The 19623-nt window shown below is 47.8% G+C and overlaps 2 protein-coding genes and 1 long non-coding RNA gene across 4 annotated transcripts in view; 1 reads left to right on the top strand and 2 right to left on the bottom strand.

Annotated features, from left to right (window-relative positions):
- The window catches only part of BRSK1 (BR serine/threonine kinase 1), a 56654-nt gene extending 54812 nt beyond the window's left edge, over positions 1–1842 (bottom strand). The window contains exons 1-2 of the mRNA XM_083411585.1: positions 1669–1842; positions 1113–1560 (exon numbers count right to left, since the gene is read on the bottom strand). The gene's annotated coding sequence lies outside the window, so the exon portion shown is untranslated. The remainder of the gene's footprint in view (positions 1–1112; positions 1561–1668) is intronic.
- On the top strand, positions 1735–15908 carry HSPBP1 (HSPA (Hsp70) binding protein 1). Of its 2 annotated transcripts, none has more exons than XM_083411630.1 (8): positions 1735–1982; positions 4186–4356; positions 5733–5949; positions 6935–7159; positions 7829–7984; positions 8697–8793; positions 9806–9917; positions 15028–15908. In XM_083411630.1, exons 1-8 carry the CDS (start codon positions 1764–1766, stop codon positions 15103–15105), a joined length of 1275 nt encoding a protein of 424 aa, XP_083267756.1. In that variant the 5' UTR covers positions 1735–1763; the 3' UTR covers positions 15106–15908. The 2 variants fall into 2 exon arrangements, with proteins under 2 accessions (XP_083267756.1, XP_083267755.1); XM_083411629.1 differs by having other exon boundaries at positions 1735–1991.
- LOC310663626 lies at positions 14981–17905 on the bottom strand. The gene is made up of 2 exons (XR_014504541.1): positions 16350–17905; positions 14981–15248 (listed from the first exon to the last, which is right to left on the bottom strand). It is a non-coding gene; the product is annotated as an uncharacterized lncRNA (long non-coding RNA).
- Positions 17906–19623: the final 1718 nt, after the last annotated feature.

Below are 19623 nucleotides of genomic sequence, written 5' to 3'. Positions count from 1 at the left end.
TTTTAAAAACAACCCCTAAAACAGCAATTTAACATGAATTTTACTATCTAAAAAGAGCATAAAATGAAAGCAATATCAATGTACTGTACTATAAAATAAATAAGACAGTACAGTGGTACCTCGGGTTAAGTACTTAATTCGTTCCGGAGGTCCGTACTTAACCAGAAACTGTTCTTAACCTGAAGCACCACTTTAGCTAATGGGGCCTCCTGCTGCCGCTGCGCCACCGGAGCACGGTTTCTGTTCTTAATCTGAAGCACTATTTCTGGGTTAGCGGAGTCTGTAACCTGAAGCGTATGTAAGCTGAAGCGTATGTAAACCGAGGTACCACTGTATTGTACAGTAGATGATAAAAATTAAAATTAAATGATAGTCATTGTTTGGGTGAGGAGCTTTCATCCATTTCCTCAGTCGCACAATCAGTTAGTAGCTGAATTGGGTTTCACACAGTCACAAAAATGCAGAAGAAATAACAAAATAAAAAACACCAAACTTAATCCGTTTGACTTCCGAAATGTTCGAAAACCAAGGCGCAGCTTCTGATTGGTGCAGGTGCCCCGGAAACAATAGCCAACAGCCGCATTGGATGTTCGGCTTCCGAAAAACATTTGGAAACCAGAACACTTACTTCCGGGTTTTTCCCCTCTGGGCCCACAGATTTACAATTCCCAGCCACCCTTAAAAAAAACTACAGTGCCCAGAATTATTTGAGGCGGGGAAACGTGCTTTGAATGTGCTTTAAAGGTATCGCGTGTAAGCGGCCTTGGGGTGGTTTGAAAGGATTAGGCAAATTCAGAGAGGATAAATTTACTAATGGCTGCTGACCATGACTGGCTACGTTCCATCTCTACTATCAGAGATAGTAAGCCTCTAAATCCCAGATGCTGGGAATCACAAGCAGGGAGAACACACTTTTGCACGCATGTTTCCCTTGTGGGCTTGGCAACTGTGAGAACTGGATGCTGGACTAAATGGGCCTTTGACCTGAACAAGCAGGGCTCTTAAGTCAGCACCAGATTTAGGGTGGTGCAGGCAGTTCTGCCACACAGGGTGTAAGCCACGGGGCTGCAAAATCGAGATCCACAATTGAGAAGATCCATGCTGGAACTCACCACAAATGGCTGCCATGTTCTCTTCTGATGGAAATGGGGCCCACCTGAGAGATGCTAGAACGGAGTTCCAGCAAGGGGAAAAAAGCCCTGGAGAAGATCCACTCGGGGTTGCCAGAAGATCCAAAATCACTTCAGGATTTTTTTGGGGGGGCAGGCCTTTTATTAGGGGGGCAGAACCTCAGTTTGCTATGTATCTTTATTGATTGGGGGGCAGCTGCCCCTCCCTTCAAAACTTATGGCTTTCCTGAGCTGATGCTGTATTATTCTAAATCACACGACTGGTCCTCATCCTCCCATTACTTAATATGTCCAAAGAACTGTTGCCTTTTCGGTGGCAGGCCAAGTTAGCTGGGGGCGTGACTGAAAACCCCGGGGGCAACCCCCCCAAAAAAACCTGGCTAGCCCCTGCGTTTTTGAACAGGCGCGCGTGCACATTTGGGGACCCGCTCTTAGAAAACGCTTTGCCCATCCATAATTGTCAAGGTTTCCCTTTTTTAAGGGGAAATTCCCTTATTCCGAATAGGATTCCTCGCAAGAAAAGGGGAAAGTTGGCAGCTATGTGTCTATCCTTTCTCGTTTTTAGGGCGCACAAATTCCCCCGCAGTCGTTTTATGCGGGGGGGGGGGCAAAAAGCAACAACCCGCCGAGCGAATGACGCTTCGCATCACCGGTGAAAAGCGCTTCCGAGCATTTGAGAGCCGGTTGTGGGATCTCCTCCTCTCGCGATCCCCTCGCTCGGCCGCCAGGGGCCGCCTCGCTTCCCCGGTTCAGAGGACGCTGCTCTCCTCCCTTTCCTCTCCACGTGGTCGCAGATGGCCGCTTCCAGAAGCTGAGCCTGGAGTCGCCGCCGCCTCCGCCGCTACCTGCGGGGTGAGTGGGGTGGCGGGGGAAGGGGCGCCTCGGGGGGCAGCGCCAGGGGGCGAAGGGGCGAGCAGGGGGTCGGAGGGAGCAGTTTTGGCTAGAGGAGGGAATGGGCCGCCCTTTGCGGTGGGTGAGGCTTGGAGGAGGGGAGGCAAAAGGGAGGGCGGGGGAGAAGTTTACGGGGGGGGGGGAATGGGGAGATTCTCCCCCTCGCCCCAGACACCTGATTTATTTTTTTTAGAAAAATGAAAAGCAGCTTGGTTACGTGTGGGGAGACAAAGACAATAGAGACTTTTAAAAAGACTGGGAACCATGTATGCTGTGTTTACAGAAAAAAGTGGACTCACTAGCAGGGTTTGAGTAAACAAATACAACCAGCAACATAGAAATTAAGATGTAAAAACTGGAAAATAACAAAGTGGAAGTATGGTATAAAAATGTTAATATAATAATATTCAAGTTTAAGATTGCAATATTAAGAATAAAATAAGCAGGGGAAGCAAACACTCAAAAGTACCAGAAAAGGAAGTTGAGGGAAGTCGGGGGGGGGGGACCTGGGGGGATTTATATTCTATTTTGTTTTTGAGACAATGTTGATTGTGATGATGATAAAATTGTAAAACTTAATTGAAAACTTGTTTTAAAAAAAAGTGTGGGGAGAAGGTAGGGTGGAAACTCTAGGACTCGGCTAGCGGCTTTTAAGCCTTGGCGAGTGGGCTTGCTGGAAGGGGAAGAAGGGTCTGCCAAGGTTCAATCCCTGGATTCTCCTGGCAGGGTTGGGAGAAAGACCTGTGTCTGAAATCCTGGAGGTCTGCTGCCAGTCAGTGTAGACATTGCTGAGTTAGATGGACCGGTGGCCTGACCACTGATACTATACAGTTTCCTGTGTTCCTATGGAAGCATCTGGCTGGTGGAGTAGAGTGACCATCCTTAAGGAAGAGCCCTGTTGGGTCAGACCAAGGCCCCAACTACACAATACATTTATAGAAGTGTCACATCGCTTTAAAGAGGCTTTGTTTTCTCCAAAAGAATCAAGGGAACTGTACTTTGTTAAGGATGCCATTAATTGTTAAGAGATCCCCAACCACCTCACAGAACCAACAATTCCTAAAGTGGTCTATCAGTCGATTCTTCTATTCTTCTGAGATTCGTTGCTCTGTGAGGGGACTCTGGATGCTAGATATATTCTGTTTGTGGCCTCTCCCAGACCATGTCCCAAGTGATTCAAATGAGCTAGCATCCAATGGGAGGAAAGGTGGCTTACTCCTGAGCGCTCTAAACAGTGGGAAATGGAAAGGTGGTGTTATCCCCCCTTGGTATCTTGATGTGGCGTTTACCCTTTCCTCCATCTTTCTCCCTCTGCCTTGACTTTTAGGCTGTGCTTTGAAGGTATTCTGTAAATAAATTCAGAACTGTTTGATTTTTGGTGTGGTCTCGATAACCAAGCCAAAAGTGGTGGCTACCTCTGCCCTTGTTGTGAACCCACCCTTTCTTTTGGGTATAAATGGCAGGGTACTTGACAGTTTATTGCTGCATGGCCAAATTGCTCCAGCTTCCTTGGCAGACCAGTTTCCAAGCAAGCCCCAGCCTTCTTCAATCTTGGAGCTGGGGAAGGAGAACCCCACAAAACCTCCAGGGCATTATCCAGCCACTTCTGCATTTTCAGGTTTAAATGGAAACCTGGAACTGGAGGGTAGCAGCAGAATTCCCAATGTGAGTCTGGAAACGTGGAAGCCTGAATCCTGTATGTACTAACAGCATACTCATTCTCCAAGTCTGGATCTTTAGGTGGCCAAAATAGTCCTCTGGGAGGAAGGGCAAGATAAAAATTTAAATAATAACAGACATTAACAGATTTGGAGAAACCCCAAACAAATTTTGGGGTGGGGAGAGGAACCCTAAGTGTGGGGAAACCTCAAAGGCAGCCCATTGAGAGGACTGAACATGCTTAGCGCCATGAAATGCTGGCTGATTTTTGGGTGCGTAGGGACTGAATGGCATACCCTGGCTGGAACCCTGAACGGGAGCACTCCACGCTGCAAAACTTTGTTGCAGGTCCCATTTATCAGTAGTAGTGGTGTTTGCAAAAAAGTAGAGCTGGAGCCAAGACACACCTGGTAAGTGTCTTGGCAGGATGAACTTGGGCAGGTAGGCTGACCCCCTGCTTTCTCAGTCATGCTTGTTTCTCATTCTCTCTCCTTTTTCTTTAAAGCTTTGTGAATTGCCTACTGACTGGAACGGCATTCCCCCAACCATGGCTGAAGGAGGTGCCGGTGGGAACCAGCCACCTCGCGAACCGCCCCGCAACCTCCAGGGCTTGCTGCAGATGGCGGTCACTGCAGGGAACGCTGAACCTGCCCCGATGGAGCCCATGTCTGATGAGGTGCGTGGCTTGGCTTTTATAGGAGGGGTGGTGGTGAGGTCAAATGGTTGTTAGATCTGGGGAGTGAGTTTGAGGAAGGTGCTGTCCTGCGATCCTGGTGCGTTACAGCTAGTGTTGATTGTGGAAGCTAATACCAAGATTATCTAGCAAGGTGCAGAGCAGGTTGGATCAGAAGCAGCCTAGGAGGTATTATCCAAATATTTTCCCTGCATTGCCATTACATTACTAAGTTCCTGCAACTAACGCTGTGAAGCTAGAAATAAAAATCATACAAATCTCAAATATGTATAATAATATATATATATATATATAGTAAAGGTAGAGGGACCCCTGACAGTTAGGTCCAGTCGTGACCGACTCCGGGGTTGCGGTGCTCATCTCATTTTATTGGCTGAGGGAGCCGGCGTACAGCTTCCGGGTCACATGGCCAGCATGACTAAGCCGCTTCTGGCGAACCAGAGCAGCGCATGGAAACTCCATTTACATTCCCGCTGGAGCGGTACCTATTTATCTACTTGCACTTTGACGTGCTTTCGAACTGCTAGGTGGGCAGGAGCTGGGACCGAGCAATGGGAGCTCACCCCGTCGCGGGGATTCGAACCGCCGACCTTCTGATCGGCAAGTCCTAGGCTCTGTGGTTTAACCCACAGCGCCCCCCCCCCCCGCATCCCTATATATATATATATATATATATAACATAATTTGCAAAAAGTGTTTGCGTATTCATACATAGACACACTGTCCATTCCTGGCCTTAACCATTGCACCATGCAACATGGAATTAGCTTGGGGCTAGGAAAAAAAGATGTCAAGCTGGCCTGCTCCTGGCCTTTAACAGCAGCGCTTAGCATTCACAAATCACCAGCTGACGTTTGGAGGGGCATGGAGATATGATAGCATTGCCTGCCTGTCAAAGCACTGTTGAAACCAGTTTGAGGAACCAGGAGCCCTCTCGGCTATTGCTGTATGACAGCTTCCAACATCTGTGCCCATTGGCTATGCCAGCTGGGGCTGATGGGAATTGGAGTCCATCAATGTCTGGAGGGTCACAGGGTCACTGTAGAGATACAGTTTGGCTCCTGTCTAAAGTTGGCAGCTCCAAGAGGAGTTGATGACAGCGGCGAGGACCCAAAAGCCAATTTTCTAAGCACAACTTTCCCTAACTCAGCGGTGTATGCAGGGAACTAGGCTGGCAGGTGCTGAAAAGCAAGACTCTTCTAGGAGAGAGGTTGTGTCTAATATGGGGGCTAGGAGATAAAATTTAGGTTATTTCTGGGGGAAGGAGTGAGCTTTTGGCAGGAAGAGGAAGGACACGTGTATGAAATTCCCAATATGTTTCCTATTCATTCACCTCTGTTCCCTATGCCACTCTGCAGCGGAGACAGTGGTTGCAGGAGGCGATGGTCGAGGCCTTCCGGGGGCAAGTGGACGAGGTGGAACAGATGAAGGAATGTCTGAGGCTGCTGGAGCCATCAACCCCCGGAGCAGAACGTGGAGGGGAGAGTTCAGAGGAAGCGCATTCAGACCTTGAGAACAGAGAAGGTGCCTTGGACCTTCTGGCAGAGCTGTGTGAAAACTTGGACAATGCTGCAGGTATAGAAAAGGCCCCATTCCTCTGTGTGTGTGTGTGTGTGTGCGCGCGCGCGCGCAAGGGAGAAAGAGAGAGTGCAAGAGAGTGGGGAAGAGGGTACCTTGAGTAATTTGGCGTGGAAACACTAGGAAATTGAGATTCAGCTAAGATCTAAGAGGTGAAAAATGTCCTTAGGGGCATATTAGAGGTGGCAAGATCATTCTCTTAATTTCCAAGGCTCTTAACAACATGGGTCCAGGATACGTTAAGGATCTGATTCACTGAGGGCTTCAGGAGGGTCACGGTTTGAGGGTCCCTCATGGCTGGGATGCCAGAAACCATGCATTAATATTGCAGGCCCCATTCTGTAGAGAGTCAGTTGAGATCAGACAGGCCTCTTCTTCCTTGACTATCCAGCACCCAGCAAATATCTTTTTATTTCAGCAGGGCTTTTAAGTAAACATTCTGTTTTTTTAAATATAAACAGATTTTATCTTTACTGTATCTTTCTAAACTCTTACTGTACACTGCCTAGAGATTAATAATAATAATAATAATATTTATACCCTTTCCATCTGGCTGTGCTTCCCCAGTCACCCTGGGTGGCTTCCAGCAAAATACAAAAGCGTAATAAAACGCAAAACATGAAAAATTCCTGATACAGGGCTGCCTTTAGATGTCTTCTAAAAGTTGTATAGTTCTTTATCTCCTTGTCATCTGATGGGAGGGCGTCCCACAGGGAGGGCACCACTATTTATGATTATGGTGTTAAGTGGTATATATAAATGGTTGAAAGAAATAAAATTAAAGAGTAAATTTCACCCAGCGGTTCCTAATGTGGTGGGTGTTCTACACAGAAAACCCAAGATTATACGGTGGAAAGTAGTTACCCTTTGTAACCCCAGTGAGCCACAGCTAAGTCATAGTGCTGGGTGGGTGGGTTTGCAAGATATCCTACCATTCTGTTGGGCTGCCTGCTTTCCGTTGACCCTTTTGCTGTCCTTCCAGACTTCTGCAAACTGGAGGGCATGCGGCTGTTAGCACACCGGTACCTGGAGCACGAGGAGCAGGAGCTGCGTTGGCGGGCTGCTCACCTGGTGGGCACCTGTGCCCAGAACGTGCCCAAGGTGCAGGAGCAGGCCCTAGCGCTGGGCTGCATGAGGAAGCTGCTGAAGCTGCTGGACCACGATCCCAGCGAGGCCGTCCGGATCAAGGCGCTGTTTGCCATCTCCTGTAAGTGCGGGGATGTTCTGACCTGTTGGAAAGGGTGAATTGATTAGTCCTGCAGCAATACAACTGCCTGCATTTTCTGTTCAGCTGAGTAAACTGTGGTTTGAATTTTCCATTCAGGGTAAACCGTGGTTTGAGTGACCAAGCATTGAGGTGGGAGGATTAAATGCACACTCCCCTCAAATGGTTCGTCTGGTCAGATACAGGACCCTCCCACCCCATATGATAGCTTTCCCCTTGGGAAAGACAAATGCAGTTTGTCCATCTCACTTCTGATCCAGCCGTCTGAGATAGCAAAGCCCTTACATTAGCAATGTGCTCAGCGTTTTATTATGTTACCAGATAAATGAGCCAAAGCAGCGGAGGGAAGCTCTGGCCCTTCAGACTACAGTTCCCATCAGTCCTCACTGTTGGCCATGCTGTCTGTGGCTCATGGGAGATGGAGTCAGGGGACAAGGAGGCAGCTTCCTCACCTCTGAGTCAAGCCACCATTTCAGGCTTGGGAGCTTAATGAGCTGAGGGTTTCCCCACATGTGAATGGAAATCATATTAATGGGGCCTCACTGACTTTTGTGAACTGCATTTTGCTAATGAACCCAATCTCTCTCTCTCTCTCTCTCCCTCCCTCTCTCTCTCTCCTCCCCTTCTCTCTGCCGCTTGTTGCCTTGCCAGGTTTGGTAAGAGCCCAGGAAGCGGGCCTTCAGCAGTTCCTACGTCTTGATGGCTTCTCAGTCCTCATGAGGGCCATGCAAAGCAATGTGCAGAAGCTGAAGGTGAAATCTGCCTTTCTCCTACAGAACCTCCTCATAAACCACCCAGAGCAGAAAGGTAATAATATAATACAATCGTATAATCATAATCATAAGTCATTATTTATACCCCACCCATCTGGCTGGGTTTCCCTAGCCACTCTGAGCGGCTTACAGCATTTCTAAAAACATAATAAAAACATCAAGCATTAAAAACCTCCCAATACGGGACTGCCTTCAGATGTCTTCTAAAAGTCAGTTATTTACTTCCTTGACATCTGATGGGAGGGCGTTCCACAGGGCAGGCGCCACTACCGAGAAGGCCCTCTGCCTGGTTCCCTGTAACCTTACTTCTTGCAGTGAGGGAACTGCCAGAAGGCCCTTCAGAGCTGGACCTCAGTGCCTGGGCTGAACGATGGCAGTGGAGACACTCCTTCAGGTGTACTGCGCCGAGGCCATTTAGGGCTTTAAAGGTCAGCACCAACACTTTGAATTGTGCTCGGAAACGTTGTGAGGAGAACTTTAGAAGGATGCCTTGAAGAGCTGTTCTTTGGTTTGTGAAATCGTTGTGGCTGCACGCAGTGGACATGGCCATCTCCCACCAATCTTGGGCTGTCCTCAAAGTAGGCCTTCATCAAGCCCAATTGGCTGAAGGAGGCTGACAATGATGCATTTCAGAAGCCCCACATTGGCAGGGACTGTGCTGCTGCCCACCTAGGTGGTATGGCGTCAGCATGTTCCCGTAAGTGGACGTGTCTCTCCTCAGCTTTTCCACCCCTTTCTCTCCACAGAGGCTCTCTGTTCCATGGGGATGGTCCAGCAGCTGGTGGCCCTGATCCGGTCTGAACACAGCACTTTCCATGAACACGTCTTGGGAGCCTTGTGCAGGTATTGAGGGGACTGGGCTGCAGAGAATGAGGGCAAGGATCCGGGGGGGGGGGATCTCTGACTGATCTATTGAGGGCTACTGGAATGCTTGGCACTGGTGTCGTTGAGTTATTTGGGGAGGAGAGCTTTGTTTCTTGTTATAGGCCAGAGGTATGAAGTGAGTTGGGGACATGGGTGGCGCTGTGGGTAAAATCTCAGCACCTAGGACCTGCCGATCGCATGGTCGGCGATTCGAATCCCCGCGGCGGGGTGCGCTCCCATCGTTCGGTCCCAGCGCCTGCCAACCTAGCAGTTCGAAAGCACCCCCGGGTGCAAGTAGATAAATAGGGACCGCTTACCAGCGGGAAGGTAAACGGTGTTCCGTGTGCTGCGCTGGCTCGCCAGATGCAGCTTGTCACGCTGGCCACGTCACCCAGAAGTGTCTGCGGACAGTGCTGGCTCCCGGCCTCTAGAGTGAGATGAGCGCACAACCCTAGAGTCTGGCAAGACTGGCCCGTATGGGCAGGGGTACCTTTACCTTTACCTTTATCTTTATGGAGTTATACAAGCCTGAGCGTTCTCCAGTCTAGTTCTTATCTTATCACGTAGACGTGAGCTTAGGCTGAACTGCTTCAGACTACAGGACTTTCCCTGCCACTCCTTCTGTCGGCGGACTCAAAACAGTGCGTGCTGGCAGCAGCACAGCCAAAAGTGGGTCTACTAAGAAACAAGTGGGGAAGCATCAGCATGCTGGGGGAAGCATGTGAGATTTGCAGAAATTAAAAGAGGAGGAAAACCTTTGAAGAAATGAAACTTAATAGGGCAAAGAAACAGCAGCAAAACAGTCCAATCAGAAAAGAGCATGCTCAGTAGCTATGAGATGTTGGGTGTCACTTGGAAAGGAAAAGTGTGGGGCATGAAATGGAGTGGCTGATGGAGGGGCTGGCAGGCAGGCAGGATATGTGAAGAGGAATCCACAACATTCACAGGTCTCACTTGCTCATCTCTAATCTCCCATTCCTTCTCTTTCAAGCCTGGTAACAGATTTTCCTCAGGGTGTGCGGGAGTGTCAAGAGCCGGATTTGGCCCTCGAGGAACTCTTAAAGGAGCGGTGCCAGCTACTGAAGGATCAGGAGGAGTTCCAGGTAGGCAGAAATAAATGGGTTCCCAAGCTGTGGAATGAACTTGGTGCGAATGTCTGGACTGCCACGGAGTTTTTCCAACGGCGAAACTCTAATTCCCTGTTTAAAATAAATGATTCTGCTGCCACAGTTTTCCAGCTTCCTGAATATGTTTCGTGGAGTGAAGAAGGGCAGGGCTGAGCATGATAGCCGTATCAAGCTTTATTCTCCCAACATTGGTTAGGAACCTCCAGCCAAAGGCTCTGATCAGGCCTGGCAGGAATCCTAATTTGGCCCACAAGGCTGTTCCTCCACAAACAACCACCAGGTGGGTCAGGTACGGACACGGCTGCAGAAACGGGAGCTTAAAATCGTACTCCTGATTGTTTCTTGGCAAACGGACCTTGCTGATCAGCACTGACAGACAGCCACGTTGGAGTTTTATCCATACACAGGTGTGGCCACAATTCAAAAAGTGCCTGCAAACTGACATTTTTCCTCTGCAAACTGTCTTCCTGGTCTGCATAAGAAAAACGTCGGTTTGTAGGCATCCAAACCACACCTGCAAATAGGTGGGAGCCAGCGCCGTTGAAGTGGTCACCTGCCATAATAACGACAGGTGAGTGACAGGTGAGCAATTGCCCGTGAGGGGTGAGGATTTGGCCCGCCAGCCCAGATCCAGGCCCTCATCCTGACTCTGCAGTAATGTCGGCCGGAGCATTTACTTTAAAGCGGGTGGGGAAGGAAGGCTGAGAATGGAAAAGCCAGCATTTCGCAAAGTGAAATTCCACAACAGCCTGGAATTATGAAACCCTATGCTAGGGGTCAGCAACCTTGTTCAGCCATGGGCCAGTCCACCGTCCCTCAGACCATGTGGTGGGCCGGACTATATTGGGGGGGGGGCGGAAGAAATTCCTATGCCCCACAAATAACCCAGGGATGCGTTTTAAATAAAAGGACACATTCTACTCCTGTAAAAACACTGATTCCCAGACCGTCCACAGGCCGGATTGAGAAGGCGATTGGGCCGGATCCGGCCCCTGGGCCTTAGTTTGCCTACCCCTGCCCTATGCATTTCCGCCGCCTCTTTGCCTAGGTGGCAGCGTGTTGCTCTCTTCGCTTTACTTTGCTGGGCACTAGAGGGCACTAGGCATCTTTTTTAAAAGGCCAACTTTCTGAAGCTTGCAGTGCTGCTATTCCCATTTAAGTGCATTTCTGGAGACGGTTTGCAGCACGGAGAGCTTATAATAATAATAATAATTTATTATTTATACCCTGCCCATCTAGGTGGGTTTCCCCAGCTTTACCCACCTAATAGTAGCACAATGCAGAAACAGCTTAAGAAGGAAGTTTGGGGTTCTTCGCCGCTCGGGGCCCCAGAATCCAGCCATCGCTGCCCCAACCCATCTGCGAGAGAGTAAGCCAACTGAGGCTGGCCCTGTGATATATAGGAGGCCTGTTTGCTCCCAGCCCCCCCCCCAGTGGTGAGATGAAGAAGCAGCCTCCTATTGCTGGAGAGGCAGATTTCTTTAGAGGTTGGGGTAAAGTCCCATTACTGTTCATTTCTGTTCTTTCTGGTACTAAATCAGCCTCGTGTTTAATAACCCAGCCAGGTGGGTGGGGTATAAATAATAAAATCATTGTTTTTTAAAATCATTGTTTTTATTAATATTAGCTCTAGCACTGTAGTCAGAAGAATTTACTTGTTAATATTGTTTATTTTTATCAGCTTGCCCAGTGCCCAAGAAGCAGTTTACAACACCTCCATAAAGCAGCATTAAAGTGTTTGACATCTGACAGTGACACACAGAAATGGGTGCTTGAGCTACACGCCAGAAAAGGCCTCTGTAAGGAGGGTCTTAAAGAAGTGTGGTTGCAAAAAGCAAAAAGTAGCAAAAAGCAAGGCGTTCCATAACTGAAGAACAGACACACAGTCTTTTCCTTTTAAAAGTTTTATTTTTATTTTCAAAGTTTCAAAAAGAAAAAAACAGTTTTTTATACACGTTTTCACAAAACCATAGTCCATGTCAGTGTGGGGTTCCCTTCACCCCTCTCTTGGCTTCCAAAATTCATCTTCCTTTTTAAACTGCATCTAATTACATTTATCTAAATTATTATACTTCATTTTTATCCTTTGTTATTTTAAATTACAAGTGCTATGTCAATCCTGCTAACATTTTTAGATCTTTTACAGTGTTCTTTAATATATTCTATAAAGTTATGCCATTCTCTATTAAATTTGTTATCTTCTTGGTGCCTGATCTTCCCAGTCAGCCTTGCCATCTTCATAGTCCCATCATCTTCGTTATCCATTCTTCCTTCAATGGGGCTCTTTCTTCTTTCCATCTCTGGGCATATAATATTCTTGCCGCTGTCGTCGCATACATAAACAGTACTTTCTTACCCTTCAGTAATTCTTCTCCTATTACACCTAATAAAAAGGCCTCTGGGTTTTTTAAATAAAAGTTATTTTAAACATTTTTTTCAGTTCATTATAAATCATTTCCCAGAAGGCCTTGGCTGTTTTTACAAGTCTGCAACATATGGTGAAATGTACTTCCTTTAACTTTACACTTCCAACATACTGTATTTTTCGCCCCATAGGGTGCACCGCCCCATAGGATGCACCTAGGTTTTTTTGGTGGGGGGGGGGGGAATAAAGAAAAAAAATTATTTTCCCTCCCAGGCGCGGGGCTGGCGCGGGGGAAGACCGAGCTTCCCCCAACCCCAGCCCCGAGAACAGCCTGCTATCCACAAGCCTAGGGAGCCCGGCGGGAAGTCACGCCGGTCTCCCCAGGCTTGCAGAGAGCTGCACGAAGCCCAGACGTGCTCTTCAGCGGAAGATGCGTGAAGCCCGGGAATGCAGGCAGCTCTGCACAGCCCTCGGGAGCCCGGCGCGACTTCCGAGGGTTGCGCAGAGCTTCCTGAAGCCTGGAGAGCGAGAGGGGTCTGTGCGCACCGACCCCTCTCGCTCTCCAGGCTTCAGCGAAAGCCTGCATTCGCCCCATAGGACGCACACACATTTCCCCTCCATTTTGGGAGGGGGAAAAGTGCGTCCTATAGGGCGAAAAATACGGTATGTTGGTTGTGTTCTTATACATTTTCACTAGTCTTGTAGGAGTCAAATACCATCTATACATCATTTTCATATAATTCTCTTTTAACCTACAGCAAGCTGCAACACATACTCTTTTCCAATTCAAGTAGTATGGAACTTTTACCATAGAGATACCAAGGATAGAGTGACCTCACTTGGCCCTCATTGAGAATCGCAGATGGATGGTGGCTTTCTATTTGAATACAGGCTGCACATGGAAGACTCTAGGCTGTCTCTGAGGTTTTCTGTCTGCTGCTCAAGGAAGTGGGGGGTGGGTAACTTGAGTTGGCTTCCTTGCCACGGATCCTGGAACCGTGCCATTCATTTCCGAGTGCGGTTGTGTCACAACGCCATCTCCCCACCCCCACCCCAAGTGCTCTTCTTTAGCTTGATTTGAGGGGGGGGGTCGGACGGACATGTTGCTTCTGTTTTGTGTCGTCTTGTGTTTATTCTCAACAGACAAGTTCCCACCCCTGCTGTTAGCCAGCGACAGTTTTCCCTGAACGTAGCAATTAGGCTGTGCCGAGCTTGATAATTAAACAATTGGCATAATGGAGTAAGTGTTGGGGATGGGGAACAACCTCACTGTGCCATTAAATTCTTTTTAAAATAAAAAATAAAATAAATTCCTAACACTTCCCTCCCCTTCTCCCTGTTCAGCTCCAAAAAAAATCTCCATGTTGAGGTGAGAAAGCTTTGAGACTGAGAACACATTCCTATCCACAGGACGCTGTGTGGGCTGTAGTTTCAAGCCAAGGAAGGTGGTTTTGGTGGCCCATAAGCAAGGCTGAGCAGAAGCAGAAGCCGCAATAAGCCCCGTTAACTGTAGGCAGAACGGTCAACATACATCATTTTATTTGCATGCCGCCTTTCAGTAGTTAAGGCCTTGCTCAAGGCGGCTTACGTTGCGAACAAATTCTCTAAAATAGTCATAAACAATAAAACCCTTCAAAAGTACACAACCAAATGGAACAACGTCCACGTTAAATCATAAGATCTAAAAAATAAAGATACAAAAAAAAAATTCAGTAACAGCAACAAAGGACCCCAGTGGAAAAAACATCAACCCTAAACAATACCCCAACCCAAGAGTTTGTTCTGCAGCCTCAACTTTTGCAGCTGGAGTCAGTCCAGGTCCTGCCTTCCCAGGCCAGGTGGAAAGTGGCCTGCAAGGCAAAGGAGCAGGTCTTCCAGGACTCACAGCAAAGATGGTCCAGCTCCTATTTAGCCGTACCATTTCAGACTGGGGGTAGGGCTGTGTGTTGTTGCCTATTGGAATAGTCCCTTATAAAATAAGATGGGGGGGGGGATTCACCCTGCACTTGGCATTTATTTACTTATTTATATGTTGGCTGTGTTTATTTCCTGCCTTTCTTCTCCAATGAGTTCAAGATGTGGTGGTTCTACTGCCTTCCATTTCATCTTCTCAACAGCCCTGTGGTGTTGGTTAGGCTGAGAAAAATTGACTAGCCCAAGGTCACCCAGTGAGCTTCTTGGCTGAGTGGGCATTTGGACCCCTCGGTCTCTAGGTCCTTGTCCGACACTCTAACCCAGCGGTAGGCAACCTAAGGCCCATGGGCCACAAGCAGCCCACGGGGGTCATTTAACCGGCTCACGAGCCGCCCCCAAACCGAGCCGCTCGTTCGGGGAGCCCCCGTGCGCTATGCTAAACTGCTGTGGGGAGTCACTTCCGCAGCACCCGAAATTGTGTCCACACAGACACCGGAAATCACGGGCGCACATGCTCAAGTGCACACACAATCCGGCCCACGGAGGGATCTCCGCTGGAGTGAACCAGCCCAGGCGAGGTAAACCTTGCCGACCCCTGCAGTCTAACCACTACACCACACTGTCAAGGAGAAAGCCAGCTGTGTCGTGATTTCATTGCCACCACACGCTTTATTTGCGGTTGGTCAGACTTTCCACTGCCCGCCCAAGTTCAAGGCAAACACTTAAAGAACCGAAAGCCCGTTAAAGAAGGAGCAGAGCCTGCCTCTCTTCCCTTCCTTTATTTTATATTTCGTTTTGTTTTTAAAGGAGGAGCTGGATTTCTGTGAGGCCCTGCTGCGCCTTTGCTTCCACGGTCAGCCTGATGATAACAGCATGGACCGGTAACTTGGCTTCCCAGAAGAACCCTTGACGCTGTTGGATGTTCATGCTTGCACTTGGAAGCTGTCTCAGTTGGAGAGGCTTGGTGGAAACGCCCGTGTTTATCCTCCCATTCACTGATCCGGCAACAGGCTCCAGTAACAGAAGATCTCTCTGAAACGAGATACATGACTTGTTAAGCCTCACGATCAGCAGGAAGACACTTTCATAAGCCGTTGCTGCGTAACTTCCTCTCCGTAGTTCTGCAGAAACATTCATCTGCTAATCTACCTTCCCAGCCACACCCAGGCAGTTCTACCTTCATTAGCCATAGTTTTGAGATGGCTCTTGAGATCTCCTTTTTAATTGAGGGAAAACTAATCCCATTTCCTGTTCTCCGCTGCTTGTTATTAGGGAAAAGATGCTTAGTCAGGCGAGAAGGCTTGAGTGCCTTTTGGAAAGTAGATGATCAAGAATTGCCTTCTTACTTCCGCAGCATATGGGAACTGGCTATTCTACAAACCTACTCTGGGTTGCATATTTGGGGAGCATTCGTTCAAAAGGGGCGGTGGTTTTGGTGTATCTGGCTGCAAAGGACCTGTAACTCTACCCATTTTTTAAAAGTTGCTGATAAAGATGGGAAAAGATTGTCCCAGCTGAAGAATTTCTCGGGGGTGATTGTGGGGGGAGCTTTAAAAAAAATGCTTGTGACAACTCAAAATGTATTGCAAACAGCTTGAATCTCCCACAACTCTGCTTTGCTGTTGCTGTGTTCACTATTCAGCATTTTTTTATTTTAAAAAAAAACAAGTTTCTGTTTCGGGTGCTAAGACTGTCACGTTTTTGTTTTTCCTACTAGCAAATGCCTTTAAAAAGTTGAAAATGATGTCTCCATTTCAAAGAAGAAGAAAAGATGGCAGATCTTTCAGTTTAGGGGTTAATAACAAGAAGCCCCTTACTCAAAATTGGCCTTCTGAATATCACCAGCTTGTTCCCCACCTCCAGCTGTAATCACAGGAGCAGGAAAGATATTGTATTGGCCTCAATATGAGCCACCCCAAATATTGGCTGCACCCCTAAAAATGCAATCTATTAAGTCACAGCTTCTCATAAGAGAATAATATTATAGGCTGCACTCTGGTTTTTAATACCAGCAGGTGGGGGGGGAGCATAGCCTAAATAAATACACCACTAGTACAGCATGTACGTAGATGGGATACAGGAGTGGGAAAGCTTAGCAGTCTTACTTTATAAGTGGGGAAGGAACTAACCTTCCATTCTCCTTAAAGCTGCCCTCCCACAAAGCTAGGTACCAACTAGGTTCTTGCGAGTGACAGGATTATGAAGAGCTGCAAAAGAGTGGCCAGGATCCAAAGGGTGTCCTCAGTGTCTTTACCCCATTATTATTTGCAATGCTAGTTGGTTGTGCCATGTCACAAATAGCTTACAGGACTCTCCTTGTCTCCTCAGTTGTCAGGCAACTGTGATAGCTCAAGTCAGTAGAGCACGAGACGTTTAATCTCAGGGTCCCATGTTGGGCAAAAGATTCCTGTACCAAGCGGGTTTGACTAGGTGACTCTTATGGTCCCTTCTAACTCTACAATTCTCTTATTCTAAGATTACACGGGAGCGGGCTGTAATCCACATAACTAGTCCCCAGCATATCCAGGTAGGGCTGAGAAAGATCCCTGCCTGAAATCTATAAGTAGATGGGTCAGATGGTCTGACTTGATGTAAGGCACCTCCCTACTTCCTAACAGAGGAATGTGCTTATTTCCACATCAGTCCTCTGAAAAAGTACATGGTTAGCATTTTACAAAGGGCAGACTGAGAATGGGGGCAGGTATAAGCCTAGCCACACTTACCAAACCTATGGCTAAAATGGCACTTGAGCTCTGGGCTGAGTTTTAAACTGGGCTGATATAAGATAAATGTGGTGTATTAATTTATTTGAACACATCTTTACTTTGAAATCAGTCCCATGGATTTGTACTTCAAAGTGGTATCGTATACGCAATGTCCACATGCTATTATTATTATTTAGTTAGGTTGCTAGTGGTTTAATACAAAATAAAAAAGTCTACAAGTGACGTTAAGAGGCGTAGCATTATAAACAGGTGATGATGATACATTAAGATAAACCCTTGCAAAACTCATTAAAGAGATCCAGCTGTGATCCTATGTACTGAGAGCTAACTCCAGTCTCTTGAGAGTGAATCCTTAGGTAGTCAAAATGTCTATGCACAAGTCTGGGAGGAGTATTAGCAGGCTTGGAGGAACCGCAAGTTTTGCAGAAGTACAGCAAATACTTCAAAAGGGGAAACCCCTAGGCTAAGAGCGTGGGAGCCCCAAAGCCGCTCAGTGAGGACTGTGCCGGGAATGTTAGCTGATGGAGCAGATGGAAAACCACGTGAGAGAGGGAATGGAATGAAGTATCCTGTTAGAAGATCTGTTTGGCTGGCACCCTGAGCAGCAGTCCTTCACACTGAAACATCCTTACAGGTGGAACAGCTGGTTTATAAAAATAATGTACGCCCTGCTTTAAAAGGACTTCCCAAGGTGGCTTGCAGTCATTGAAAGAATACAACTACCTTTAAAACAGATACAAACAAACAGGAGAGACCCGAACCAAATGCTTAGCAAATTTTAAAAGTTAATTCACTTGAAAAGTATAGCTGAGGGAGCCAACTGGGTCTTTCTAGTTGAATGCTTCCACTGAGGACGCCATGCCCTGTGTTTCACTTCCAAACACAACAGGACACAGTGAAGAATGGGATAATGAACACAGCCTGTTGATGTACACTTGTATGCCATCAGGCATACCATCAGGCATGCCATCTGGTATCCTGGTTTCAAACCACTTAGGACAGCAATGGGCAACCTGTGGTCCTCAATGTGTTATTGGAGCACAACTCCCACCCTGGGACTTTGGGGTGAAGTGTGGGTGATAAATTGCCATCGTCGCCATCTCCCAACATCCCTGACCATTGGCCTTGCTGGCTGGGGCAGGTGCGAGTTGGGAGTCCATAGCTTCTGGGAGGCCACAGATTCTCCATCCCTTTATCAGCAGCAACAAGCTCACTCTAATTGAGCCAGTACTTGTTCACACAGCACATAATTAGAACGATGGAATTCACTTCCCACAGGATGTAGTTACGGCCACCAATTCGAAAGGCTTTAAATGACGATTAGACAAATTGACGGAGGATGAGGCTTGCAGTGGCTACTAGCCCCAGTGGCCACATCCTACCTCTGCTGTCAGAGACAGGATGCTACTGAAAGCCAGCTGCTGGCAATCGGAAGGGGGGGGGGAATTGCTGTTGTGCTCTGGTCCTTTTTGTAAACGGCTTCCCACAGGCATCGGGTTGGCCACCGTGAGAACAGAGTGCCGGACTAGATGCCCCTTTGGTCTGATCCAGCAGAGCTCCAAGGTTTGCTTATGTTCCCAGCTTATGTTCCCAGCTGAAATCTGGGATTTCAAATGTCTCAACAATAGCAAATCCTGAAGAATGACACCCTAACCTCAACAGTTCACAACACCCAGCCCCCCCCCTTGCAATTTAGGATAATACTCATAGCTGTCAACTTACAGATTTGAAAATAAGGGACCAGCAGCCTTGAAAATAAGGGACCAGCAGCCTCACCTGTTCCAGGCACTCCAGTCTTCCTGTCCTCCTGCAGTCTGGTCAAACTCATGCTGGGTAGCTTCGAGAACACCAGAGGTTCAACTGAATAGAATCTGAATCACATGCACCACAAGGCCTATGCAGCCTCAACTTAAGATGGCTCCCTGGCCTGGCTTTGCACTGCAAAGTTTGCAGCAGCACGTGCAACAAAATGGCGCCCAGCATTCAAAAAACCCCTCAGCTTGCATTAACTAGCCACACACAGCCAAGCAACACAGTTGGAGCCTTCCTCCTCCCTGGCTGGCAGGGAGGGAGGGAGAGGAGCTGCTTCCTTTGAAATTTAAGGGACATCATTTTAGGGACATCCTTCAATAAGGGACAGCAGCAGGACATGGCACTGGAATAAGGGACTGTCCCTTCAAATAAGAGACACTTGACAGCTATGATAATACTTTGCAGCATAAAACCAAAGAAATACTTAACTGACCAGTCACGGCGGTTCTGCCACCGCCTCCCCTAACAAAAGCCCTGCCCCCCTCTAACAAAATTCCTGGCTGCTGCTTCTTTGGCGATCACTTGTAGCCGAGTAAGGTTGTCTTCCATAAACACGGTTTTATCAATGAGTCTGTAAGTGACTATGGAGAGCAATTCTGGATCCACACGTCCTTCCACAGTGGGGACATTGGTTTCCGGGCGGGAGATGATAATCCAGAGAAGTGTATGCCATAATAATTGTGAGGGTCTTCAAGGTGCCACAAACCAGCTGATTTGTCTGCAAGAATCTGAAAGTGTGCCTACAAAACGTTTCAACGAAACTTCCAGTACAAAATCGTTGAGAAGAAACAAAATGAACGGGGGGGGGGAATACACAGAGGGGGCAGGAAGTAAAACAGAGGCCAGCAAGAGTAAGGTGGCAATT

The sequence above is a fragment of the Podarcis tiliguerta genome (assembly GCF_965153285.1).
Source record: "Podarcis tiliguerta genome assembly, chromosome: 13".
NCBI classification, from domain to species: domain Eukaryota; kingdom Metazoa; phylum Chordata; class Lepidosauria; order Squamata; family Lacertidae; genus Podarcis; species Podarcis tiliguerta.
This window is presented reverse-complemented; position numbering and strand designations above follow the sequence as displayed.